Consider the following 21,484-nt stretch of genomic DNA (forward strand, 5'->3'; position numbering starts at 1 on the left):
CCGGGCGATGTTAGGCCCCGTCTCCATGTCCTTAAACCCGCGATTCCAGCGGGAGAAGTCGCCGTTGCGGAGCTCGGAAAAGATAGGAGATGAGGAGGAATTTCTTCAGTCGGAGGTTGGTGAATCTGTGGAATTCATTTGCCACAGAAGACTGGAGTCCAGGTCAATGGATATTTTGCAGAGATTGACAGGTTCTTGATGAGTAAAAAAGGTGAGAGGGGATATGGGGAGAAGGGGGGTTGGGAGGGAAGGATAGATCAGTCATGATTGAGTGGCGGAGTAGACTCGATGGGCTGATTCTGCTCGGAGAATTTATGAACTTCATTCTGCCCTCTTAGATGCTTCTGAGATCTGGACTAGCTTCAGCAAGTATATCCAGACACTGAGTGATCCCACTAATGGAATCGAGACAATATCTTCCAAATTCACTGAAGGCAAACAAGTCGGTGTTCTCCCAAGCTTGTGTCCCCTCTAACTACACTCATCAGGCCATGCCATGCCATTTGTGTCCCAAACACCCTACTTTAGAAAGGCGATGAGGAGGAATTTCTATCGTCATGGAAACATAGTCATACAGTGTGGAAATGGGCCCTTCAGCCCAACTTGCCCACACTGACCAACCCGACCCATCTACACTAGTCTAACCTGCCTACGTTTGGCCCAGATCCCTCTAAACCTGTCCAATCCATGTACCTGCCTTAATGTTTCTTGCGTGAAACCAGAGGGTGGTGAATCTGTGGGATTCATGGCCACAGATGACTGGAGGCCATCATTGGGTATTTGGGCACACTTTTAAGAAGGAACTGCAGATGCTGGAAAATCAAAGGTAGACAAAAGTGCTGGAGAAACTCAGCGGGTGCAGCAGCATCTATGGAGCGAAGGAAATTCTGATACTGAAGAAGGGTTTTGGCCCGAAATGTTGCCTATTTCCTTCGCTCCATAGATGCAGCTGCACCCGCTGAGTTTCTCCAGCACTTTTGTCTACCATTTGGGCACAAGGCACAGTTGTAAAGGGGGTGCAAGAACAGAAGCCAGAGTGCATGGGTGGATTAATCCTGCTCGGGGCAGGGATGTGTTGAGGGGGTATTCACTGGGGATATCGGATGCTGGGATTCATAAAGAGACAGAATATAAAAGCAGAGAGATTGTGGAAAATGCTGGCGGGCTCCCAGCTGGAGCATTGGGTCTAATTCTGGCCTCCACACTTGAGGAAGGATATGAAAGAGAGCGTGCAGGAAAGGTGAGCTGGAACAGGTCCAGGAATGGCCGACCAGCTCCAGGGTTGCACTAGTAAGCTTACAATGCTGCATTGTGAACATTGATTCCTCTCGTTTCAAGTAACTCCTGCATTCCCTCTCTCCCCCCCCCTCCTCCTCCCCTCCCCCACCCTAGTCACCCTACTAGTTCCACTGATCACATCCTTGTACCCCTTTATTATCACCTCTACCCAGCCATCAATGGACCATTATGGCCGCCCCCTTTCTTGGTCATCTATGGCTGGCCTGAGTTTGCTCTGGCCTTGTCTAGCGACAGTTCCCTCCCTCTACTTTCAGCCTGAAGAAAGGTTCTGACCCGAAACGTCACCCATCCTGTTCTCCAGAGATGCTGCCCGACTCGCTGAGTTACTCCAGCACTTTGTGTCTATCTTCGCGACTATACCTGATCTCTACCTGTAGACGCAGGTGTACCTGTAAACAAGCTGCCACAGGAGGTGGTTGGGGCAGGTACTAACACAGCGTTTAAGAACGATTTGGACAGGTACATTTATAGGATAGCTTTAGAGGGATATCAAGTCAAGCCAAGTCACTTTTATTTCTGTAGCACATTTAAAAAACGACTCTCGTTGGCCAAAGTGCTTTACATTGGTGGAGGTACTAACGTTATACAACATTGGTCCATAGATTAAGTACATACATAAATACATACATATAGCCCTCCCTCAGAGGACACCAAGAAAGGCTTGGGAGTAGAGATGAGTTTTAAGTCTCGACTTAAAGGAGTGGATGGAGGGGGGAGTTCTGATGGGAAGGGGGATGCTGTTCTACAGTCTAGGAGCTGCAACCGCAAAGGTGCGGTCGCCCCTGAGCTTATGCCTAGACCGCGGGATATTCAGCAGCCCCAAGTCGGCCGATCTGAGGGACCTGGAGGTGGTGTTGGTGGGTGAGAAGACTTTTGATGTAGGTGGAGGGGCAAGCCCGTTAAGGGCTTTGTAGACATAAAAGAGGATCTTGGCATTTATTCGGAACTGCACTGGGAGCCGGTGGCGAGAGGCCAGGATATGGGCCAAATGCAGGCAGGTGGGGCTAGTGTTGATGGGGCATGTTGGTCAGCATGGGCGAGTTGGGCCGAAGGGCCTGTTTCTGTGCTGTAACATAACTTTCTATGACTATAACATAATAAACTAAAAACCATAATAAACTAAAAACCCAAATAAACTAAAAACCCAAATATTAGTTCAAAAAGGGGCATTCTGATCGGTGTGGGCCAGTTGAGTGGAAGGGCCTGTTTTCATGCTGTGACTATGAGTAGTCTAGCCCAGGTGAGACTGCACCTTTATGCCCCTGTCCCACTTAGGAAACCTGAACGGAAACCTCTGGAGACTTTGCGCCCCGCCCAAGGTTTCCGTGTGGTTCCCGGAGGTTGCAGGTGGTTGCCGGAGGTTGCAGGTAGTGGAAGCAGGTCGGGAGACTGACAAAAACCTCCGGGAACCGCACGGAAACATTGGGTGGGGCGCAAAGTCTCCAGAGGTTTCCGTTCAGGTTTCCTAAGTGGGACAGGGGAATAACTCTACCCGTACCTGTTCCAGGACAAGGGGGTCACAGCTTAAGGATAAGGGGGAAATCCTTTAAAACCGAGATGAGAAAAACTTTTTTCACACAGAGAGCGGTGAATCTCTGGAATTCTCTGCCACAGAGGGTAGTTGAGGCCACAGTTCATTGGCTATATTTAAGAGGGAGTTAGATGTGGCCCTTGTGGCTAAGGGGATCAGGGGGTATGGAGAGAAGGCAGGTACGGGATACTGAGTTCGATGATCAGCCATGATCATATTGAATGGCGGTGCAGGCTCGAAGGACCGAATGGCCTACTCCTGCACCTAATTTCTATGTTTCTATGCATGTAACTGCACATCTGCTCCAGGTGAGATTGCACCAGGGTTTTGTTTGCTACAGTGTTGCCGCTGAGATTATCAGCCGGAGATTGTGTGCAGGACATTTCAAACCCTTGGCCACAACACATTCCAGCACACATGAAGAATGTCGGTGGCAGACTACGAGCGAGGTCCAGGAGCAACGGGCTGTGCGATTACAATGGTCGACCTTTAGCGATGAGCGAGTGTGGGCTATCGACACTGAGTGTGGGAAATGAGTGCATATTTTCTCCGAATATCAGCCCTGAAAATTGAATAACATTCGTTCTTTTGGCTGATTGGCACCAAGAGAGGGATCAAATTCCTGCCGTTTGCGAGTGGGAGAGTGAGAGCGGCCCAAACAGCTTGTAAATGTTTTAAGTATTTGGGCTACAAATTAGTATTTACAGTATAATATTTATTGCAGAAGGGCTGGCCAGCAGAGTGGAATTGTAAGCAGTATAAAGCAAGGGTCAATCCCCTCACTCAGAGACCTATAACCCTGTTACTGGCTGCAAACAGCTTCGTTACTTTAGATAACCATATAACCATATAACAATTACAGCACGGATACAGGCCATCTCGGCCCTACAAGTCCTTGCCGAACAAATTTTTTTTCCCCCTTAGTCCCACCAGCCTGCACTCATACCATAACCCTCCATTCCCTTCTCATCCATATGCCTATCCAATTTATTTTTAAATGATACCAATGAACCTGCCTCCACCACTTCCACTGGAAGCTCATTCCACACCGCCACCACTCTCTGAGTAAAGAAGTTCCCCCTCATATTACCCCTAAACTTCTGTCCCTTAATTCTGAAGTCATGTCCTCTTGTTTGAATCTTCCCTGTTCTCAAAGGGAAAAGCTTGTCCACATCAACTCTGTTTATCCCTCTCATCATTTTAAAGACCTCTATCAAGTCCCCCCTTAACCTTCTGCGCTCCAGAGAATAAAGACCTAACTTATTCAACCTATCTCTGTAACTTAGTTGTTGAAACCCAGGCAACATTCTAGTAAATCTCCTCTGTACTCTCTCTATTTTGTTGACATCCTTCCTATAATTGGGCGACCAAAATTGTACACCATACTCCAGATTTGGTCTCACCTATGCCTTGTACAATTTTAACATTACATCCCAGCTTCTATACTCTAGAACAGTGGTTCCCAACCTTTTTTTGGCCATGCCCCACCTAATCACCTCTAATATCCTGATGCCCCCCCCCCCCCCCCCCCCCCCCCCCCATGTGGTGATATATAATTCTTATCATTTAAAAAGTGAACAGTTTCAGCTGAAGAAGCTTAAAACGCCAATACCTTGGTTTAAACAAGTTTCAAAAGAACAAAAATAAAAATCGAAAATTTGGACCCAGACCTCCCAGTCGCTCAATTGCCCCCCCCTTAAAAATCAAATTGCCCCCCTGTGGGGGTACGCCCCACGTTGGGAACCACTGCTCTAGAAACTCAGCGGGTGCGGCAGCATCTATGGAGCGAAGGAAATAGGCGACGTTTCGGGCCGAAACCCTTCTTCAGAGGGTAAGGGGTGATCGCTGGTCGGCGTGGACCAGAGGGCCTGTTTCCTCACTCTGTTTCTGAAAATAAGATTGTATTCATGTATTCAGATTCAGATTCAGATTCAGATTCAGATTCAATTTTAATTGTCATTGTCAGTGTACAGTACAGAGACAACGAAATGCATTTAGCATCTCCCTGGAAGAGCGACATAGCAAATGATTTGAATAAATAATAATAAGTGTCCGGGGGGGGTGGTGATTGGCAGTCACCGAGGTACGTTGTTGAGTAGAGTGACAGCCGCCGGGAAGAAGCTGTTCCTCGACCCGCTGGTTCGGCAACGGAGAGACCTGTAGCGCCTCCCGGATGGTAGGAGGGTAAACAGTCCATGGTTGGGGTGAGAGCAGTCCTTGGCGATGCTGAGCGCCCTCCGCAGACAACGCTTGCTTTGGACAGACTCAATGGAGGGGAGTGAGGAACCGGTGATGCGTTGGGCAGTTTTCACCACCCTCTGCAATGCCTTCCGGTCGGAGACAGAGCAGTTGCCATACCATACTGTGATGCAGTTGGTAAGGATGGTCTCGATGGTGCAGCGGTAGACGTTCACCAGGATCTGGTATAATTTGTACGGTATAATTTGCCTGGTTAGCACACAAAACTAAGTTTGTCACTATCTCTCAACCAATATCTTAGAGACTCGGAGAAAGGAAATGAGTGTGTTGCTTCAAATTAGTGGACGAGGCAATGAGATGGGAAGGCAAGTGATGAGGAGGACAAAAGTGTTCTTGGGTGGGGAGGGGCAGATGAGGATAAGTCGGTGAGTGAGCAAAATGTCGGCCAAATGGCGTGTAGGAAGGAACTGCAGGTGCCAGTTAATACTGAAGAAAGGCGCAACGTGCTGGAGTAATTCAGCAGGTGAGGCAGTAGTAACTCTGGAGAGAAAACATGTTTTGCGTCAGACTGTTATCTCACTGTACGACATAATTCAAGAGTTCTCCCGAGTTTTCCCGTGATTCGAACTTGGAGAATGTCCGTAGGAGTTCGTGGATGTCATGTAGCGGCTCGTACGAGTAACGGCGATTTTTGTCAGTCTTCCTACCTGCTTCCACTACCTGCAACCTCCGGCAACCTCTGGCAACCACCTGCAACCTCCGGCAACCACCTGCAACCTCCGGCAACCACCTGCAACCTCCGACAACCTCCGGCAACCTCCGGCAACCACCTGCAACCTCCGGCAACCACCTGCAACCTCCGGCAACCTCCCGCAACCTCCGGCCACCACCTGCAACCTCCGGCACATGCAACCTCCAGCAACCACCTGCAACCTCCGGCAACCACCGGGCAACCACCTGCAACCACCTGCAACCTCCGGCAACCACCTGCAACCTCCGACAACCTCCGGCAACCGCACGGAAACCTTGGGTGGGGCGCAAAGTCTCCAGAGGTTTCCGTTCAGGTTTCCTAAGTGGGGCAGGGGCATTCAGATTCAGATTTAGATTCAGATTCAATTTTAATTGTCATTGTCAGTGTACAGTACAGAGACAACGAAATGCATCGCTGATCGGCTTGGACCTGCCGGGCTGAAGGGCCTGTTTCCGCTCTGTATCTCAACTAAACTAAAGGAGGAATTTCCCTCTGCCGGTTCATATATGGTGCTCATGACAAACAAATACTGTTGACTTGGCCTTCCAATTTTCCACAGTGAATTTCTGGAATTCTCTGCCCCCAGGAGGTTGGTGAAGCTTGATCACCAGATATACTTAGAGCATAGAACAGGACAACGTAGAGACTTACTCTCCAGACTCGATGACCATAAAGGCCATTTATATCCATCCCATCTGCCCGTGGTCCACAGCCCTCCATCACCCCATCATGTCGCCAGATAGAGACGGGACTCTGAAGGTTATTTTCACACAAAGGGTGGTTGGTGGGTGTATGTCACGGGACTGGAGGATGTTGTTGAGGCAGTTACTATTGCAATGTTTAAGAAACATTCAGGCAGGTACACGGATAGTTTTACTGGGGTATGGGCCAAACGCAGGCAGGTGGGACCAGTGTGGGTGGGGCATGTTGATCAGCATAGGCAAGTTGGGCCGAAGGGCCTATTTCCATGCTGTAATACTCTATAACTGTAAACTAAACCTAAATGGCCATAAGACAAAGGAGACGAATTTGACCATTTAGAGCCTGAAGTGGTAGAGATGGGGAGGGACCTGTGGTGGAGGTGGACAATGTCCTTTGGTGGGTGTGTGGAGGGTCCTGTGGCGGAGGTGTGGAGAGGGCTCCTGTGGCAGAGGTGTGGAGAGGGCCCTGTGGTGGAGGTGTACAGGGCCATGTGGCGGAGGTGCAGAGAGGGCCCTGTGGCGGAGGTGTACAGGGCCATGTGGCGGAGGTGTACAGGGCCATGTGGCAGAGGTGTACAGGGCCATGTGGCAGAGGTGCAGAGAGGGCCCTGTGACGGAGGTGTGGGGAGGTCCCTGTGGCGGAGGTGCGGGGAGGTCCCTGTGGCGGAGGTGCGGGGGGGGCCCTGTGGCGGAGGTGCGGGGAGGCCCAGTGGCGGAGGTGCGGGGGGGCCCTGTGATGGAGGTGCGGGGAGGGCCCTGTGGTGGAGGTGCGGGGAGGGCCCTGTGGCGGGAGGTGCGGGGAGGTCCCTGTGGCGGAGGTGCGGGGAGGGCCCTGTGGCGGAGGTGCGGGGAGGGCCCTGTGGCGGAGGTGCGGGGAGGGCCCTGTGGCGGAGGTGCGGGGAGGGACCTGTGGCGGAGGTGCGGGGAGGGCCCTGTGGTGGAGGTGCGGGGAGGGCCCTGTGACGGAGGTGCGGAGGGCCCTGTGATGGTGCTGCGGGGAGGGCCCTGTGGCGGAGGTGTGCAAGGACCTGCACTGCTGTGTGCATCACTTTGCTGTGACTGTAACCAAGGACCAGGCGCTGCCTTGCAGCCAGCGGCGAGAGGAACAGGCTTGCTCTGTGTTGTGAGTCGGCAGCTCGTTGCAGGCCCGTGGGCACTGTTTGTCATGTAATCCTCCAGGCCCAGTAATGCTGAGTATTTGGCAGTGGGCGGCAGAGACTGCTGATGTGAACTGGTGCTTTGTGTCCAACCATTCTGTCGGGGAGGGAGAGCAGTGAGTCACACACATGACCCTCACTGCCCATCTCAGCCTCGCTGGCAATGGGGTGGCATCTGCTGGAGTTGGCGCAGGGGAATGTGATGAGTGTTTGAATCACACGCGCTGTTTATGCCTTGGCCACCAGCGACGGTCTGCTTGACGTTGAGAAATATTGCGAGGCTTTTGTGGTTTTAGTATTTTAGGTTTAAAGATACAGAGCAGAAGCTGGCCATTCGGCCCACCGAATCCATGCCGACCAGCGTTCCCCGTACACTAACACTATCCTACACACACACACATAAGCACACTCACTCTCACTCCCTCACTCTCACTCCCTCACTCTCACTCCCTCCCTCACACTCTCACTCCCTCACTCTCACTCCCTCACTCTCACACTCTCACACTCTCACACTCTCACTCCCTCACTCTCACTGCCTCACTCTCACTCCCTCACTCTCACTCCCTCACTCTCACTCCCTCACTCTCACTCTCTCACTCTCACTCTCTCACTCTCACTCCCTCACTCTCACTCCCTCACTCTCACTCCCTCACTCTCACTCTCACTCTCACTCTCACTCTCACTCTCACTCTCACTCCTCACTCTCACTCACTCTCACTCCCTCACTCTCACTCTCTCACTCTCACTCCCTCACTCTCACTCCCTCACTCCCTCACTCTCACTCTCACTCTCACTCTCACTCTCACTCTCACTCCTTCACTCTCACTCCCTCACTCTCACTCTCTCACTCTCACTCCCTCACTCTCACTCCCTCACTCTCACTCTCACTCCCTCACTCTCACTCTCACTCTCACTCTCACTCTCACTCCCTCACTCACCTCACTCTCACTCCCTCACTCTCACTCCCTCACTCTCCCTCACTCTCACTCTCTCTCCCTCACTCTCCCTCTCACTCTCCCTCTCACTCTCACTCCCTCACTCTCACTCCCACTCTCACTCTCACTCCCTCACTCTCACTCTCACTCCCTCACTCTCACTCCCTCACTCTCACTCTCACTCCCTCACTCTCGCTCTCACTCTCACTCCCTCACTCTCACTCTCACTCCCTCACTCTCACTCTCACTCTCACTCTCACTCTCACTCTCACTCTCCCTCACTCTCACTCTCACTCTCCTCTCACTCTCACTCTCACTCTCACTCCCTCAGTCTCACTCCCTCACTCTCACACACTCTCACTCACTCACTGAGCCAATTAACCTTTCGTTTCCCTCTCCCCTGACTCTCCGTCTGAAGAAGGGTCTCGACCCGAAACATCACCCATTCCTTCTCCCCAGAGATGCTGCCTGTCCCGCTGAGTTACTCCAGCCCTTTGTGTCTATCTTCGCTTTAAACCAGCATCTGCTTTTCCTTCCCACCTACAAACCTGTACGTCTTTGGAGTGTGGGAGGAAACCTGAACACCCGGAGAAAACCCACGTGGTCACGGGGGGAAAGTGCAAACCCCGTACAGACAGGACCCGCAGTCGGGATTGAACCCGGGTCCCTGATGCTGTGAGGCAGCAACTCTACCGCTGCGCCACCTTTCTCAGCTTCCAGGACCATAGAGCTGGAGCTGAAGTCTTAAACTGCCTGTTCTGCTGGGCTTGCAAACTCATGATAAACGCGTGTAATTCAACTTGTAGACTTATTACTCTGGACCCATGCACTTTCTCCAATATTGCAGTGCTAGTTTCACTGTTCTTAACCTTTCATTTACATCTCCTCGGCCAACAAGGGACCATTGTGGGCTCGTTGGCAATGGGAGCCGTCTCTGCTTTGTTCTGTACCTTTACGTACCTCCAGCTGCCTTTTTTGATAACTCTCAAGGCCAGCAGCATAATCGCACCCCAGCCACTCCCTCTTCTCCCCCCTCCCATCGGGCAAAATGCATGGAAGTCTGTAATCCCACATTTTTGGAGAGGGGGAATGGGTGACGTTTCTCGAGACCCTTCTCCAAACTCATCTCCGACATCTCCCTACAGTTTCTTGATCTCGCCGTCTCCATCACAGGAGACAAACTATCAACTGACGCATGTTATAAACCCACTGGCTCGGGGTCTGAAGAAGGGTCTCGACCCGAAACATCACCCATTCTTTCTCTCCAGAGATGCTGCCTGGCCCGCTGTTAAACCAGCATTTTGTGTCGATCTTCCACTGAGTTACTCCAGTGACTTGTGTCTATCTTCAGTGATGGGACAGACCTGTGTGTTGGTAAGCTGCATCGACCTTGCCCAGTGTGTGGACAGCTCTGTGGCTCCATGTGTCAACCATTGTATTCAATTGAATGGACCTTAAATGGACACCATCCTGTCCACACACTCATCTTCCTGCTACCTTCAGGTAGAAGGTACAGGAGCCTAAAGACTGCAACAACCAGGTTCAGGAATAGCTACTTCCCCACAGCCATCAGGCTATTAAACCTGGCTCGGACAAAACTCTGATTATTAATAACCCATTATCTGTTATTTGCACTTTATCAGTTTATTTGTTTATGTGTGTATATATTTATATAATGGTATATGGACACACTGATCTGTTTTGTAGTAAATGCCTACTATGTTCTGTTGTGCTGAAGCAAAGCAAGAATTTCATTGTCCTGAAGAAGGGTTTTGGCCCGAAACGTTGCCTATTTCCTTCGCTCCATAGATGCTGTTGCACCCGCTGTGTTTCTCCAGCATTTTTGTCTACCTTCGATTTTCCAGCATCTGCAGTTCCTGCTTAAACACTTGACAATAAACTCACTTGAACTTGAACTTGAACAGACCTTGTTGCTGCATTTCCTTTTCTCTTTCAGACATTGTTCGGTTGTCGGACAATGGTGACACCTCTACATCTGAACCGACGAACGTGAGTACAGAATGCACCATTCATCTCCCTCAGACGGCATGGTCATGCTCCCATTGTCTTGGCTTCATAGAAAAATAGGTGCAAGAGTAGCCCTTCGAGCCAGCACCACCATTCAATATGATCATGGCTGATCATCCACCATCGGTACTCCGTTCCTGCTTTTTTCCATTATCCCCCTTAGCCCTAGGAGCTAAACCTAACTCTCTCTTGAAAACCTCCAGTAGATCGGCCTCCACTGCCTGCTGTGGCAGTGGATTCCACAGATTCACAACTCTCTGGGTGAAAAAGTTTTCCCTCATCTCAGTCCCAAATGACCGGCCCCTTATTCTTAAACTGTGTGATCTCTGGATCTGGACTCCCCCAACACGGGGAACATTTCCTCCCCCACCCCAGCCCATAATAATAATCATCAATTAATTAATTATCATTTCCAGTCATCTTTAATGGGCATATATTTGACCAGTCGGCACGGTGGCACAGCGGTAGAGTTGCTGCCTCACAGCGCCAGAGACCCGGGTTCGATCCTGACTACAGGTGCTGTCTGTACGGAGTTTGTACATTCACCCTGTGACCTGCGTGGGTTTTCCACCCAAAGTGTTTCACTGTTAAGGCCTTCAACAAACCGACATGTTCGATAGACTTGCCACTGACCTGCGAGCTGCTTTATTTTGTGCCTGTGCCTATCTGAGTAAATGTGTAAGAAGGAACTGCAGATGCTGGTTTAATCCGAAGATAGACACAAAAAGCTCTGGAGTAACTCAGCGGGACAGGCAGCATCTGCGGAGAGAAGGAATGGGTGGCGTTTCGGGTCTTCAGTCGAGGGTCGAGACCCTTCTTCAGAGTCAGGGGGTCTCGACCCGAAACATCATCCATTCTTTCTCTCCAGAGATGCTGCCTGTCCCGCTGAGTTACTCCAGCACTCTGTGAAACATCACCTATCCATGTTCTCCAGAGATACTGCCTGACCCACTGAGTTACTCCAGCACTCTGTGAAACATCAGCTATCCAAATTCTCCAGAGATGCTGCCTGACCCGCTGAGTTACTCCAGCACTCTGTGAAACATCACCTATCCATGTTCTCCACAGATGCTGCCTGTTCCACTGAGTTACTCCAGCACTCTGTGAAACATCAGCTATCCAAATTCTCCAGAGATGCTGCCTGACCCTCTGAGTTACTCCAGCTTTTTGTGCCTATCTGAATGACGCCAGATACAGGGTATGGATTTAGCCCAAAGTTCCTTCCTACAGACACACTGCACTGTGCTATTCTACCCAGCGGGGCCTGACCCACATGGAGAGAGAGATGGAGAGAGAGAGATGGAGAGAGAGAGATGGAGAGATGGAGAGAGAGAGATGGAGAGAGAGAGAGAGAGAGAGATGGAGAGAGAGAGAGAGTTCTCCCTGCACCAGCATGCCAGGCCCTTGCCTCCTCTCTCCAGAGGTGACGGCTGACTCTAAACTCCTGTCCCCTCAGGTTCCTGTGGTAGAGGACGATGCTCACAGCCCCTCCACGATCCAGCCAGATCTCCAGCCCCCCTGCGTCCAGCCGACAGACAAAGCAATCAGCCCGTGTACCGAGGTAAGAGGCTTCCGCAACACCGTGTGATTTGAACCAAACATAATTTGAATCAATTATTTCCAAAAATGCTATGTATAATACAAAATGATACGAACAAACCCACCACCATGATAAAAAAGTAAAAACAAATATTCTTAAATTCTGAATATTAAATAACTATTTCCCCATTCTTACTGAGGATACATTCCATTCCCCCTCACCCCCCTCCCCCCCCCGGTGCCCAGCGGTCCCGGAAATCCCCCAGGGTGCCCATGGACAGCAACGTAGTCCTTTGCTAGCACCACCCGGGCATGGACGTAACCCCGGAAAAGGGGCAGGTGGCCTCGGGCAGAGCCCTCCTCCGCCTGGCACCGTGACTCGCGGATGGCCAGCTTGGCCGGGCCCAGGAGCAACTCAACCAGGATATCTTCAGCCCTACCCTATCCCCTACGCACAGGGTATCCAAAGGTGAGGGGGGTGGATGTGAAGTGCAGCCAGAGGGCAAGGAGCAGCCCCTTTGGGTTTTGGACCAGGGGCAGGCGTGAGAGTAGAGAGTGGTGCAGAGAGTAGAGCTGCTGCCTCACAGGGCCAGAGGCATTGTCCAGCCAGAAATTCTCAATTGCTTTTTACCACAAATACTTTGCTAGTGTCTCTGTACATATTTGTGGCGCAGCGGTAGAGTTACTGCCTTACAGTGCTTGCAGCGCCAGAGACCCAGGTTTCATCCAGGTTACAGGTGCCGTCTGCACGGAGTTTGTGCGTTCTCCCCGTGACCTGCGTGGGTATTCTCGCAGGTCTTCAGTTTCCTCCCACACTCCAAAGACGTGCAGGTTTGTAGGTTAATTGACTTGGTATATATGTAGACGTTGTCCCTAGTTTGTGTATTCATTCATTCATCATCGTTCAAAACATTAGCGACGCAGTGGCGCTGGTTTCCGACGGGAACGGTGACGGACGCACCACACATCTCCGTCCTCCAGTTCCTGCGGACTTCCGCCGCTGTAAGGATAGGATTTTGGTGTGTGTGTGTGTGTTTGATCATCATTCCTTACAATGCTATGTACGACAGTGATCGCAACTTCGACTGAAGTGTGAATGGCTGTTGGCTCATCCACCCTTTGGCAGGTCTTGTTTTTGGTCCCGCTGGGGGTCCACAGTCCCCCTCCTCAACTGGCAAACATGGTGGGGGAGACGGTTTAGTCGCCGACTATCCGACCATGGAGCGGGTAGCACGGGATTACATGGTTCCCGTGGCGGAGGGAACTCCCCCCAACCTGACCTTAATAGAAACATGGAAACATAGAAATTAGGTGCAGGAGTAGGCCATTCGGCCCTTCGAGCCTGCACCGCCATTCAATATGATCATGGCTGATCATCCAACTCAGTATCCCGTACCTGCCTTCTCTCCATACCCCCTGATCCCCTTAGCCACAAGGGCCACATCTAACTCCCTCTTAAATATAGCCAATGAACTGGCCTCAACTACCCTCTGTGGCAGAGAGTTCCGGAGACTCACCACTCTCTGCGTGAAAAAAGTTCTTCTAATCTCGGTTTTAAAGGATTTCCCCCTTATCCTTAAGCTGTGACCCCTTGTCCTGGACTTCCCTAACATCGGGAACAATCTTCCTGCATCTAGCCTGTCCAACCCCTTAAGAATTTTGTAAGTTTCTAATGTGCGTCTTTCTTCATAATGTGCGGGGATCGCTGGTCGGCATGGACTCGGTGGGCCGAATGGTCTGTTTCCATGCTGTATCTCCAAATTAAACTAATCTAAAACTAAACCAGACAATGAAGCCACTGAAACTCGAAGAACTTTTGGAGTTCTTCAAAAACCTTCACTGCACCAACACTTACATACTTGCTGCTATTGGGGAGTCCAGTGGTGTTTTGCAGTAAAGTGAGTGGCTGCTGTCAGTTTGGGAGAAAAGAAGATGACAAAGTCTGTAGAGCAGCTGCCTCACAGCACCAGCGACCCAGGTTCGATCCTGACCTCGGCCGCTGTCTGTGAGGAGTTTGCACTGATCAAAGTCGGAAGACTATTTTATTTCTTTTCTCCTTTCCTTTTTCTCACTTTTCGGTATCACACATCTCTCTATTTCTTTTCTATTCTCTTTCTGTCTCCTTTTTACTGTTTAAAAAATAAATAAATAAATAAGAAGCTGTACATGAAATGTAACATGTCAATATATACTAGGTATCTACGGTACCATACTATTGTACTTCTAATAAAATAAAATAAATTAAAAAATAAAATAAAAGTCGGATTAAGGGTCTCGACCCGAAACATCGCCCATCCCTTCTCTCCAGAGACGCTGCCTGTCCCGCTGAGTTACTCCAGCTTTTTGTGTCTATCTGAGGTTTTCCCAATTACAGATTCACAAGGAGCTGCTTCATGAAGAGTTAAAACAATTTCTGCGGATTAAAAAGAGTCGCCACGTCGATTTATTGCCTGAGGCTGACATGGAGACGGTGGGTCAAGGCCGGGTTGCCAAGGTAACGGGAACTCTGACCCGCGATGCTGTTTCTTGATGCCCTGGTGCTAGGTGGCGCTGTGATGTCTCTGGGATGTTGTACCATTCCCGTAACCAGTAGTAGGATGCACCAGTCTCCATCTTAGTACTTCCACCCTGCTGTTATCAGGCAACTGAATCACCATCTACCTCATTGGAGACCCTCGGACTAATTTTAAAGGGACTTTGCTGGACTTTATTTAGCACTGAATGTTATGCCCCTATCCCACTTAGGAAACCTGAACGGAAACCGCTGAAGACTTTGCGCCCCACCCAAGGTTTCCGTGCGGTTCCTGGAGGTTTTTGTCAGTCTCGCTACCAGCTTCCACTACCTGCAACCTCCGGCAACCACCTGTCTCCAGAGACCCAGGTTCGATCCTGACCACGGGTACAGTTTGTATGTTCTCCCTGTGACCACGTGGGTTTTCTCCGAGTGCCAAGGACATACAGATTTGTAAGTTAATTGACGTTGGTGACATTGTAAATTGTCCCTAGTGGTGTAGGATAGTGCAAGTGATCAGCCATGATCATATTGAATGGCGGTGCAGGCTCGAAGGGCTGAATGGCCTACTCCTGCACCTAATTTCTATGTTTCTATGTTTCTAAGTGTAGAGGGCGATCGTTGGCTGGCACGAACTCGATGGGCCGAAGGGTCTGTTTCCACACCGTATCTCTAACATCTAAAGTCTAAACCCCTCATTGCCCCAAGCAAACTGCATGGGCGCTTTCTGCCAACAGCTCCCTTGCTGTGAGCTGCAGGGATATGGGAACCAAAGCACAGCATCGCATGTTAGCAGTGGTGGGGATGATTGGGAAGAGAGCACATCCTAACCCCTCTGTTTCCACCAGGAGCTGAAGATGACGGAGATGGTGGATTTGATTGTGGAGACGGAGCCTGAGTTCGGAGCGTCGGGATTCAGCGTGACTGGCGGAGGGAAGGACGGGATCTTCATCAAGGAGGTGCTGAAGGATTCACGGGCCATAAAGGCACTGAACCTGAAGGAGGGTAAGCTGTGTCTTACATAGAAACATAGAGAATAGGTGCAGGAGTAGGCCATTCGGCCCTTCGAGCCTGCACTACCATTCAATATGATCATGGCTGATCACCCAACTCAGTATCCTGTACCTGCCTTCTCCCCATACCCCCTGATCCCTTTAGCCACAAGGACCACATCTAACTCCCTCTTAAATATAGCCAATGAACTGTGGCCTCAACTACCTTCTGTGGCAGAGGTCTTGTGGGTACAGCATTGCAGACTTGTAACATGGGGAATACATGTACATTAGGTGCGGTGGTAGAGTTGCTGCCTTACAGCGCCCAAGGCCCAGGTTTCATCCTGACTACGGGATCTGTCTGTACGGACGTCTAGACGATCCCCCATGGATTTTCTCTGGGTTCCAAAGACGTGCAGGTTTGTAGGTTAATTGGCTTCTGTAAATTGCCTCTTGGATGTAGGACATGAAACTGGGATAATATAGAACTGGTGCACGGGTGACGTAGGCTTGATGGGCCGAAAGGCCTGATCCTTCAGTTTTCCTCCCACACTCTAAAGCTGTGCAGGTTTGTACGTTAATTAGATTTGGTAAAATTGTAAATTGTCCTCTCGTGTGTAGGATAGCACGCAGCAGATTCAGATTAAAGTTTCAGATTAAAACTTTATTGTCATTGTGCAGTGTACAGTACAGGGACAATGAAATGCAGTTAGCATCTCACCCATAAGAGCGAACATAGAATAATGAGCAATAAATATATATACGTACATATAGTCGTAGTAGTGCAAAATGCTTTTCAATGTACCTCGTTGCACGTGACATTTAAACTAAACTAAACGTATGGCCTTCATAACAAGAGGAATTGTGTATAGGAGCAAAGAGGTCCTTCTGCAATTGTACAGGGCCCTGGTGAGACCTGTGTGCAGTTTTGGTACTCTAATTTGAGGAAGGACATTCTCGCTATTGAGGGAGTGCAGGGTATTTTTACAAAGTTAATTCCCGGGATAGCGGAACTGTCATATGTTGATAGGATGAGGCGGCTAAAAACCTTTTAGTTTTATACGGTAAACTAAAAGTATACAATTATACAGTTTAGTTTAATTGGAATTTAGAAGGGTGAGAGGGGATCTTATTGAAACATGTAAGATTATTAAGGTTTTGGACACGCTAGAGGCAGGAAACATGTTCCCGATGTTGGGAGAGTCCAGAACCAGGGCCACAGTTTAAGAATAAGGGGCCGGCCATTTCGAACGGAGATAAGTTTTGCCCACTCCAAGCCTTATCCTCCGAGTGTTTTACATTCCATTATCATTCCCTTCAATGTGTTTCCATTGTTGGATGGGATCAATTTCTTCTCTCGTCCCATGATGGGATCCTGCCGGTGTTGAAGCCCCCCCCCCCCCCACCCCCCTCGTCTCTGCTTTCTGCTCCCCTCTCACGATGCCTCCTACCGACTGTTGCCAAAAAGTAGTAAACACTGCCCAGTCCACCATCGGCTCTGACCTTCCTTCCATCGAGGGGATCTATTGCAGTCGCTGCCTCAAAAAGGCTGGCAGCATCATCAAGGACCCACACCATCCTGGCCACACACCCATCTCCCCGCTACCTTCAGGTAGAAGGTACAGGAGCCTGAAGACTGCGACGACCAGGTTCAGGAATAGCTACTTCCCCACAGCCATCAGGGGAATTATTAAACTTGGCTCGGACAAAACTCTGCCCATTATCTGTTATTTGCACTTTTTTATCAGTTTATTTATTCATGTGTGTATATATTTATATAATGGTATATGGACACACTGATCTGTTTTGTAGTCAATGCCTACTATGTTTTGTTGTGCTGAAGCAAAGCAAGAATTTCATTGTCCTATCTGGGACACATGACAATAAACTCACTTGAATCTTGCTCTGGTTGTGTTGGGCAGGTGATCAGATCCTCTGTGCCCAGGTCTTCTTCGACAATGCCAAGTACGAGGATGTGGTGAAGATCCTGCAGAGCGCCGAGTCGTACAAAGTCGCCTTCCGCCTCAAGCGCACAGTGCCCAGTGCTGACGTGGCCGTTTCATCTGAGACTGGCAACCTCGAACTGAAAGGACCAGAAGCCAAAAAGACAAAGCTGGTAAGATATTACCACTGGTAGAGTTGCTGCCTTGCAGCGCCGGAGCCCCAGATTCAGTCCCGACTACGGGTGCTGTCTGTGCGGAGTTTGCACGTTCTCCCCGTGACCTGAGTGGGTTGTCTCCAGGTGCGCCGGTTTCCTCCCACACTCCAAAGACGTGCGGGTTTATAAATCAGAGCATTGAGTATAGAAGTTGGGATGTAATGTTAAAATTGTACAAGGCATTGGTGAGGCCAATTCTGGAGTATGGTGTACAATTTTGGTTGCCTAATTATAGGAAGGATGTCAACAAAATAGAGAGAGTACAGAGGAGATTTACTAGAACGTTGCCTGGGTTTCAGCAACTAAGTTACAGAGAAAGGTTGAACAAGTTAGGGCTTTATTCTTTGGAGCGCAGAAGGTTAAGGGGGGATTTGATAGAGGTTTTTAAAATGATGAGAGGGATAGACAGAGTTGACGTGGAAAAGCTTTTCCCACTGAGAGTAGGGAAGATTCAAACAAGGGGACATGACAGGAGAATTAAGGGACTGAAGTTTAGGGGTAACATGAGGGGGAACCTCTTTACTCAGAGAGTGGTAGCTGTGTGGAATGAGCTTCCAGTGAAGGTGGTGGAGGCAGGTTTGTTTTTATCATTTAAAAATAAATTGGATAGTTATATGGATGGGAAGGGAATGGAGGGTTATGGTCTGAGCGCAGGTATATGGGACTAGGGGAGATTATGTGTTCGGCACGGACTAGAACGGTTGAGATGGCCTGTGTCCGTGCTGTAATTGTTATATGGTTATATGGTTATATGGTTTGTAGGTTAATTGGCTTTGGTAAAATTGTAAATTGTCCCTAGTGTGTGTAGGATAGTGGGGGTCGCTGGTCGGAGTGGACTCAGTGGGCCGAAGGGCCTGTATCTCTTCGGTTTTATGTTCCAGACAAAATGGTGGCACAGCGGTAGAGTTGCTGCCTTATAGCGCCAGAGACCCAGGTTCGACCTTGACTAATTGTGCTGTCGGTAAAATGTTCGCATATTCTTCCATGACCATATGGGTTTTCACCATGTTCCAAAGACGTGCAGGTTTGTAGATTAATTGGCTTCTGTTAATTGTCTCTTGTGTGTAGGGTGTGAAACTGGGATAAGAGAACTTGTGTATGGGCGATTATTGGTTGGCACAGACTCGGTGGGCTGAAGGGCCTGTTTCCATGCTGTATCTCTAGACTAAACTAAATGAATAGCTTGAGCATAACAGCAGGAGATTTCTGACAATGGATATTGTGTGTGTACTTAGACTGTCAAGAGCATCTCACCTGTAAAAAAGACCAAGCAGCTGATGAGGGGAAAGATCCTCGGCAAGGAAGAGTCAGCTCTGGAACTAGATGTGCCGGTGGATGTGGAGTTTGCCTTTCCCAAGTTCTCCAGGTTTAAGCGGCTGAGTATCACTTCTCCCAAAGACGCCGAGGCCATGAAAGGTGAAGGCACGCTGAGACACCCCGAGGTTGAGGCCGAGCTTTCCCTGGGTGAGGGTCACGGCAAAGGCAAGAAGAAACGGCTCAAGTTCCCTGGCTTCCGGGCCAGCGAGTCTGGCAAGGTCAAGGTTGAGGTCGGAGTGGAACCCAAGGAGAAGTCCACCGTCTCGGTGAAACCGCCACGGGTCGTCGCAACAAAGGAGGCGAAAAGCGCAAAGACAAAAATTAAGATGCCTTCGTTTGACCTGGCCAAAAGGGAGACTCCAAGTCCAAAAGCCAAGGGCGGGTTGAAAGACTCTGGGAAAGTGAAAGTATCTGCTGATGGAGGTACAGCAGAAAGCAAGTTGGTGCTGGGACTCCCATTGCAAGCACCAAAGGTGGAACTAGATCTTGGTTTATCCAAAGCAGAGGGTGATTCACATGGACAAGCGGCTGAAGGGGAGGTCAGCGTAAAAGGACCCAGCTTTAAAATCAAAATGCCCTCGTTTGCAATGAAGGGTGCAGAGGCAATGGATGTCGTTGATGCAAAGGTCAAGGCAGGAGGCAAGGCAGAGGGAGATGAGGTGGAAGGACTGGAGGGCAAGTTTAAAATGGCCCAGATAGCAATGCCCACCATTGACATTGCCGTGCCGAAAATGAAACCGGTGGAAGATGACGTGATGGTTTCAGGAGTCGAGGTTGCGGTTGGCAGTCTTAAAACATTGTGTTTGGAAGGAAGGATCAAAGAACTTGCGCAAAAGGCAACAACATTTGACATTTCAGCCCCTAAGATCCCAGATGTTGGGATCAGTCTCCCGAAAGCGTCGGTGGACGTCTCTGCAGAAGGACTTGGACAACGGGAGGCCCGGACTGGGAAAGTTGACATCCAATCTTCCAAAATCATCACCGAAGGATCTGACGTGAAGATGAAAATGCCCAAGGTATCTCTGCCCGAATTTGGCATGTCGGCCAAGGGGCGAGAGGGTACGGTGGAGGTGGCTTCAGCTGTTTCTGAACCTCTGTTGAAGATGCCAACGTTCGAGGTGTTCCTGCCCAAATTGAGACTGGGCGACGCTTCGCCGCCAACGACGGAGAAAGATGCGGCAGTATCTGGGCGGCACGTTTCCAAGGTCAACGTGGACATTAAGGGTCCTCAGCTGGAGGGTCCGAAACTGCCGTCGGTGAAAATGCCGACCATTGACATTGCCATGCCCAAGGTCACTCTCCCAGATTTTCAGCTTCCGACGGGAAGAGCGGAGGTATCCGGGCCAGGCGATGGGAAGACTATGAAGGTATCGGCGGGAAAGCCGGGAATCGGGGACCAAGTGGCCGAATCGAGCGCCGAGGGCTTCGACCTGCAGCTGAAAATGCCAAAGGTGTCACTGCCAAGTTTGCCGTCCTGTGGGAAAGAAGATGAGGTGGGCACGGCCGGTGGCGATGCCAAAACCAAGCTCCCCGTAATGTCCATGCCCAAATTTGAAATTTCCGTGCCAGGGTTGAAAGGTGCCGGCGCCGAGACTGGACTCTCGGTGGGAGGTGAAGAAAGAGACTCGGGCTTCAGTCTTGGTAAGTTGCCGAGCGTTAAGATGCCAGGCTTTGATATATCTGCGCCCAAGGTGAAGATGCCAGATATCAACGTTCTCTTTCCGTCGGGCAAAGCGGAGGTCCCGGCCGCTGTCCTTGGTGCCACCAAGGCTCCGAAAGTTGGAGGGCCAAAAACTGGCGGCCAAACGTCTGAATCGAGCTCGGAAGGGTTTGATTTGCAATTCAAAATGCCCAAGGTGACACTGCCCACATTTGGCATGTCGGCCGCCAAATCTGATCCGAGCGGGTGCGAGACCACAGTGGACGGTAAGATGCCAGCCGTTGACTTGTCAGTGCTCAAGATGAAAGTGCCAGAAGTCAACATTGATGTCCGCCTCCCTAAAGGAAAAGCAGGTGATGCCAGTGTTCCTGTTGCTACCAAGTCGCCCAAGGCTGGTGTAGATGGCCAGATAACCGCAGCAGGTATTCAGGGACCCGATGTCGCATTCCACATTCCAAAGTTATCACTCCCAAAGTTTGATATCTCGACGAGGAGGAAGGAGGATGGAGGAGATGATGAGCTGAAGACGGCCGAGGACAGGGATAATGGGCTGAAACTTAAGATGCCGAAATTTGAGGTCGCACTGCCCAAAGTGGGATTGGTTGATGTTGAGATGTCTGGCCCGACCATTAAGACGGATATCAAAAAGGAAACGAAAACTTCGAAGGAAAAAGGGTCAAAGCGAGGAAATTCCTTCGATGAAAA

At 50.1% G+C, this 21,484-nt stretch overlaps 1 protein-coding gene across 1 annotated transcript in view; it reads left to right on the top strand.

The window, feature by feature from the left end:
- Nucleotides 1-21,484, top strand: part of LOC129714233 (neuroblast differentiation-associated protein AHNAK-like) — a 48,777-nt gene that overhangs the window by 17,542 nt on the left and 9,751 nt on the right. Inside the window, 6 exon segments of the mRNA XM_055663770.1 lie at nt 10,531-10,583; nt 12,058-12,162; nt 14,515-14,634; nt 15,501-15,657; nt 17,567-17,760; nt 19,038-21,483. Coding sequence (XP_055519745.1) covers nt 10,531-10,583; nt 12,058-12,162; nt 14,515-14,634; nt 15,501-15,657; nt 17,567-17,760; nt 19,038-21,483 — 3,075 coding nt within the window.

This window comes from Leucoraja erinacea, chromosome 38 (genome assembly GCF_028641065.1).
Source record: "Leucoraja erinacea ecotype New England chromosome 38, Leri_hhj_1, whole genome shotgun sequence".
Classification (NCBI taxonomy): domain Eukaryota; kingdom Metazoa; phylum Chordata; class Chondrichthyes; order Rajiformes; family Rajidae; genus Leucoraja; species Leucoraja erinaceus.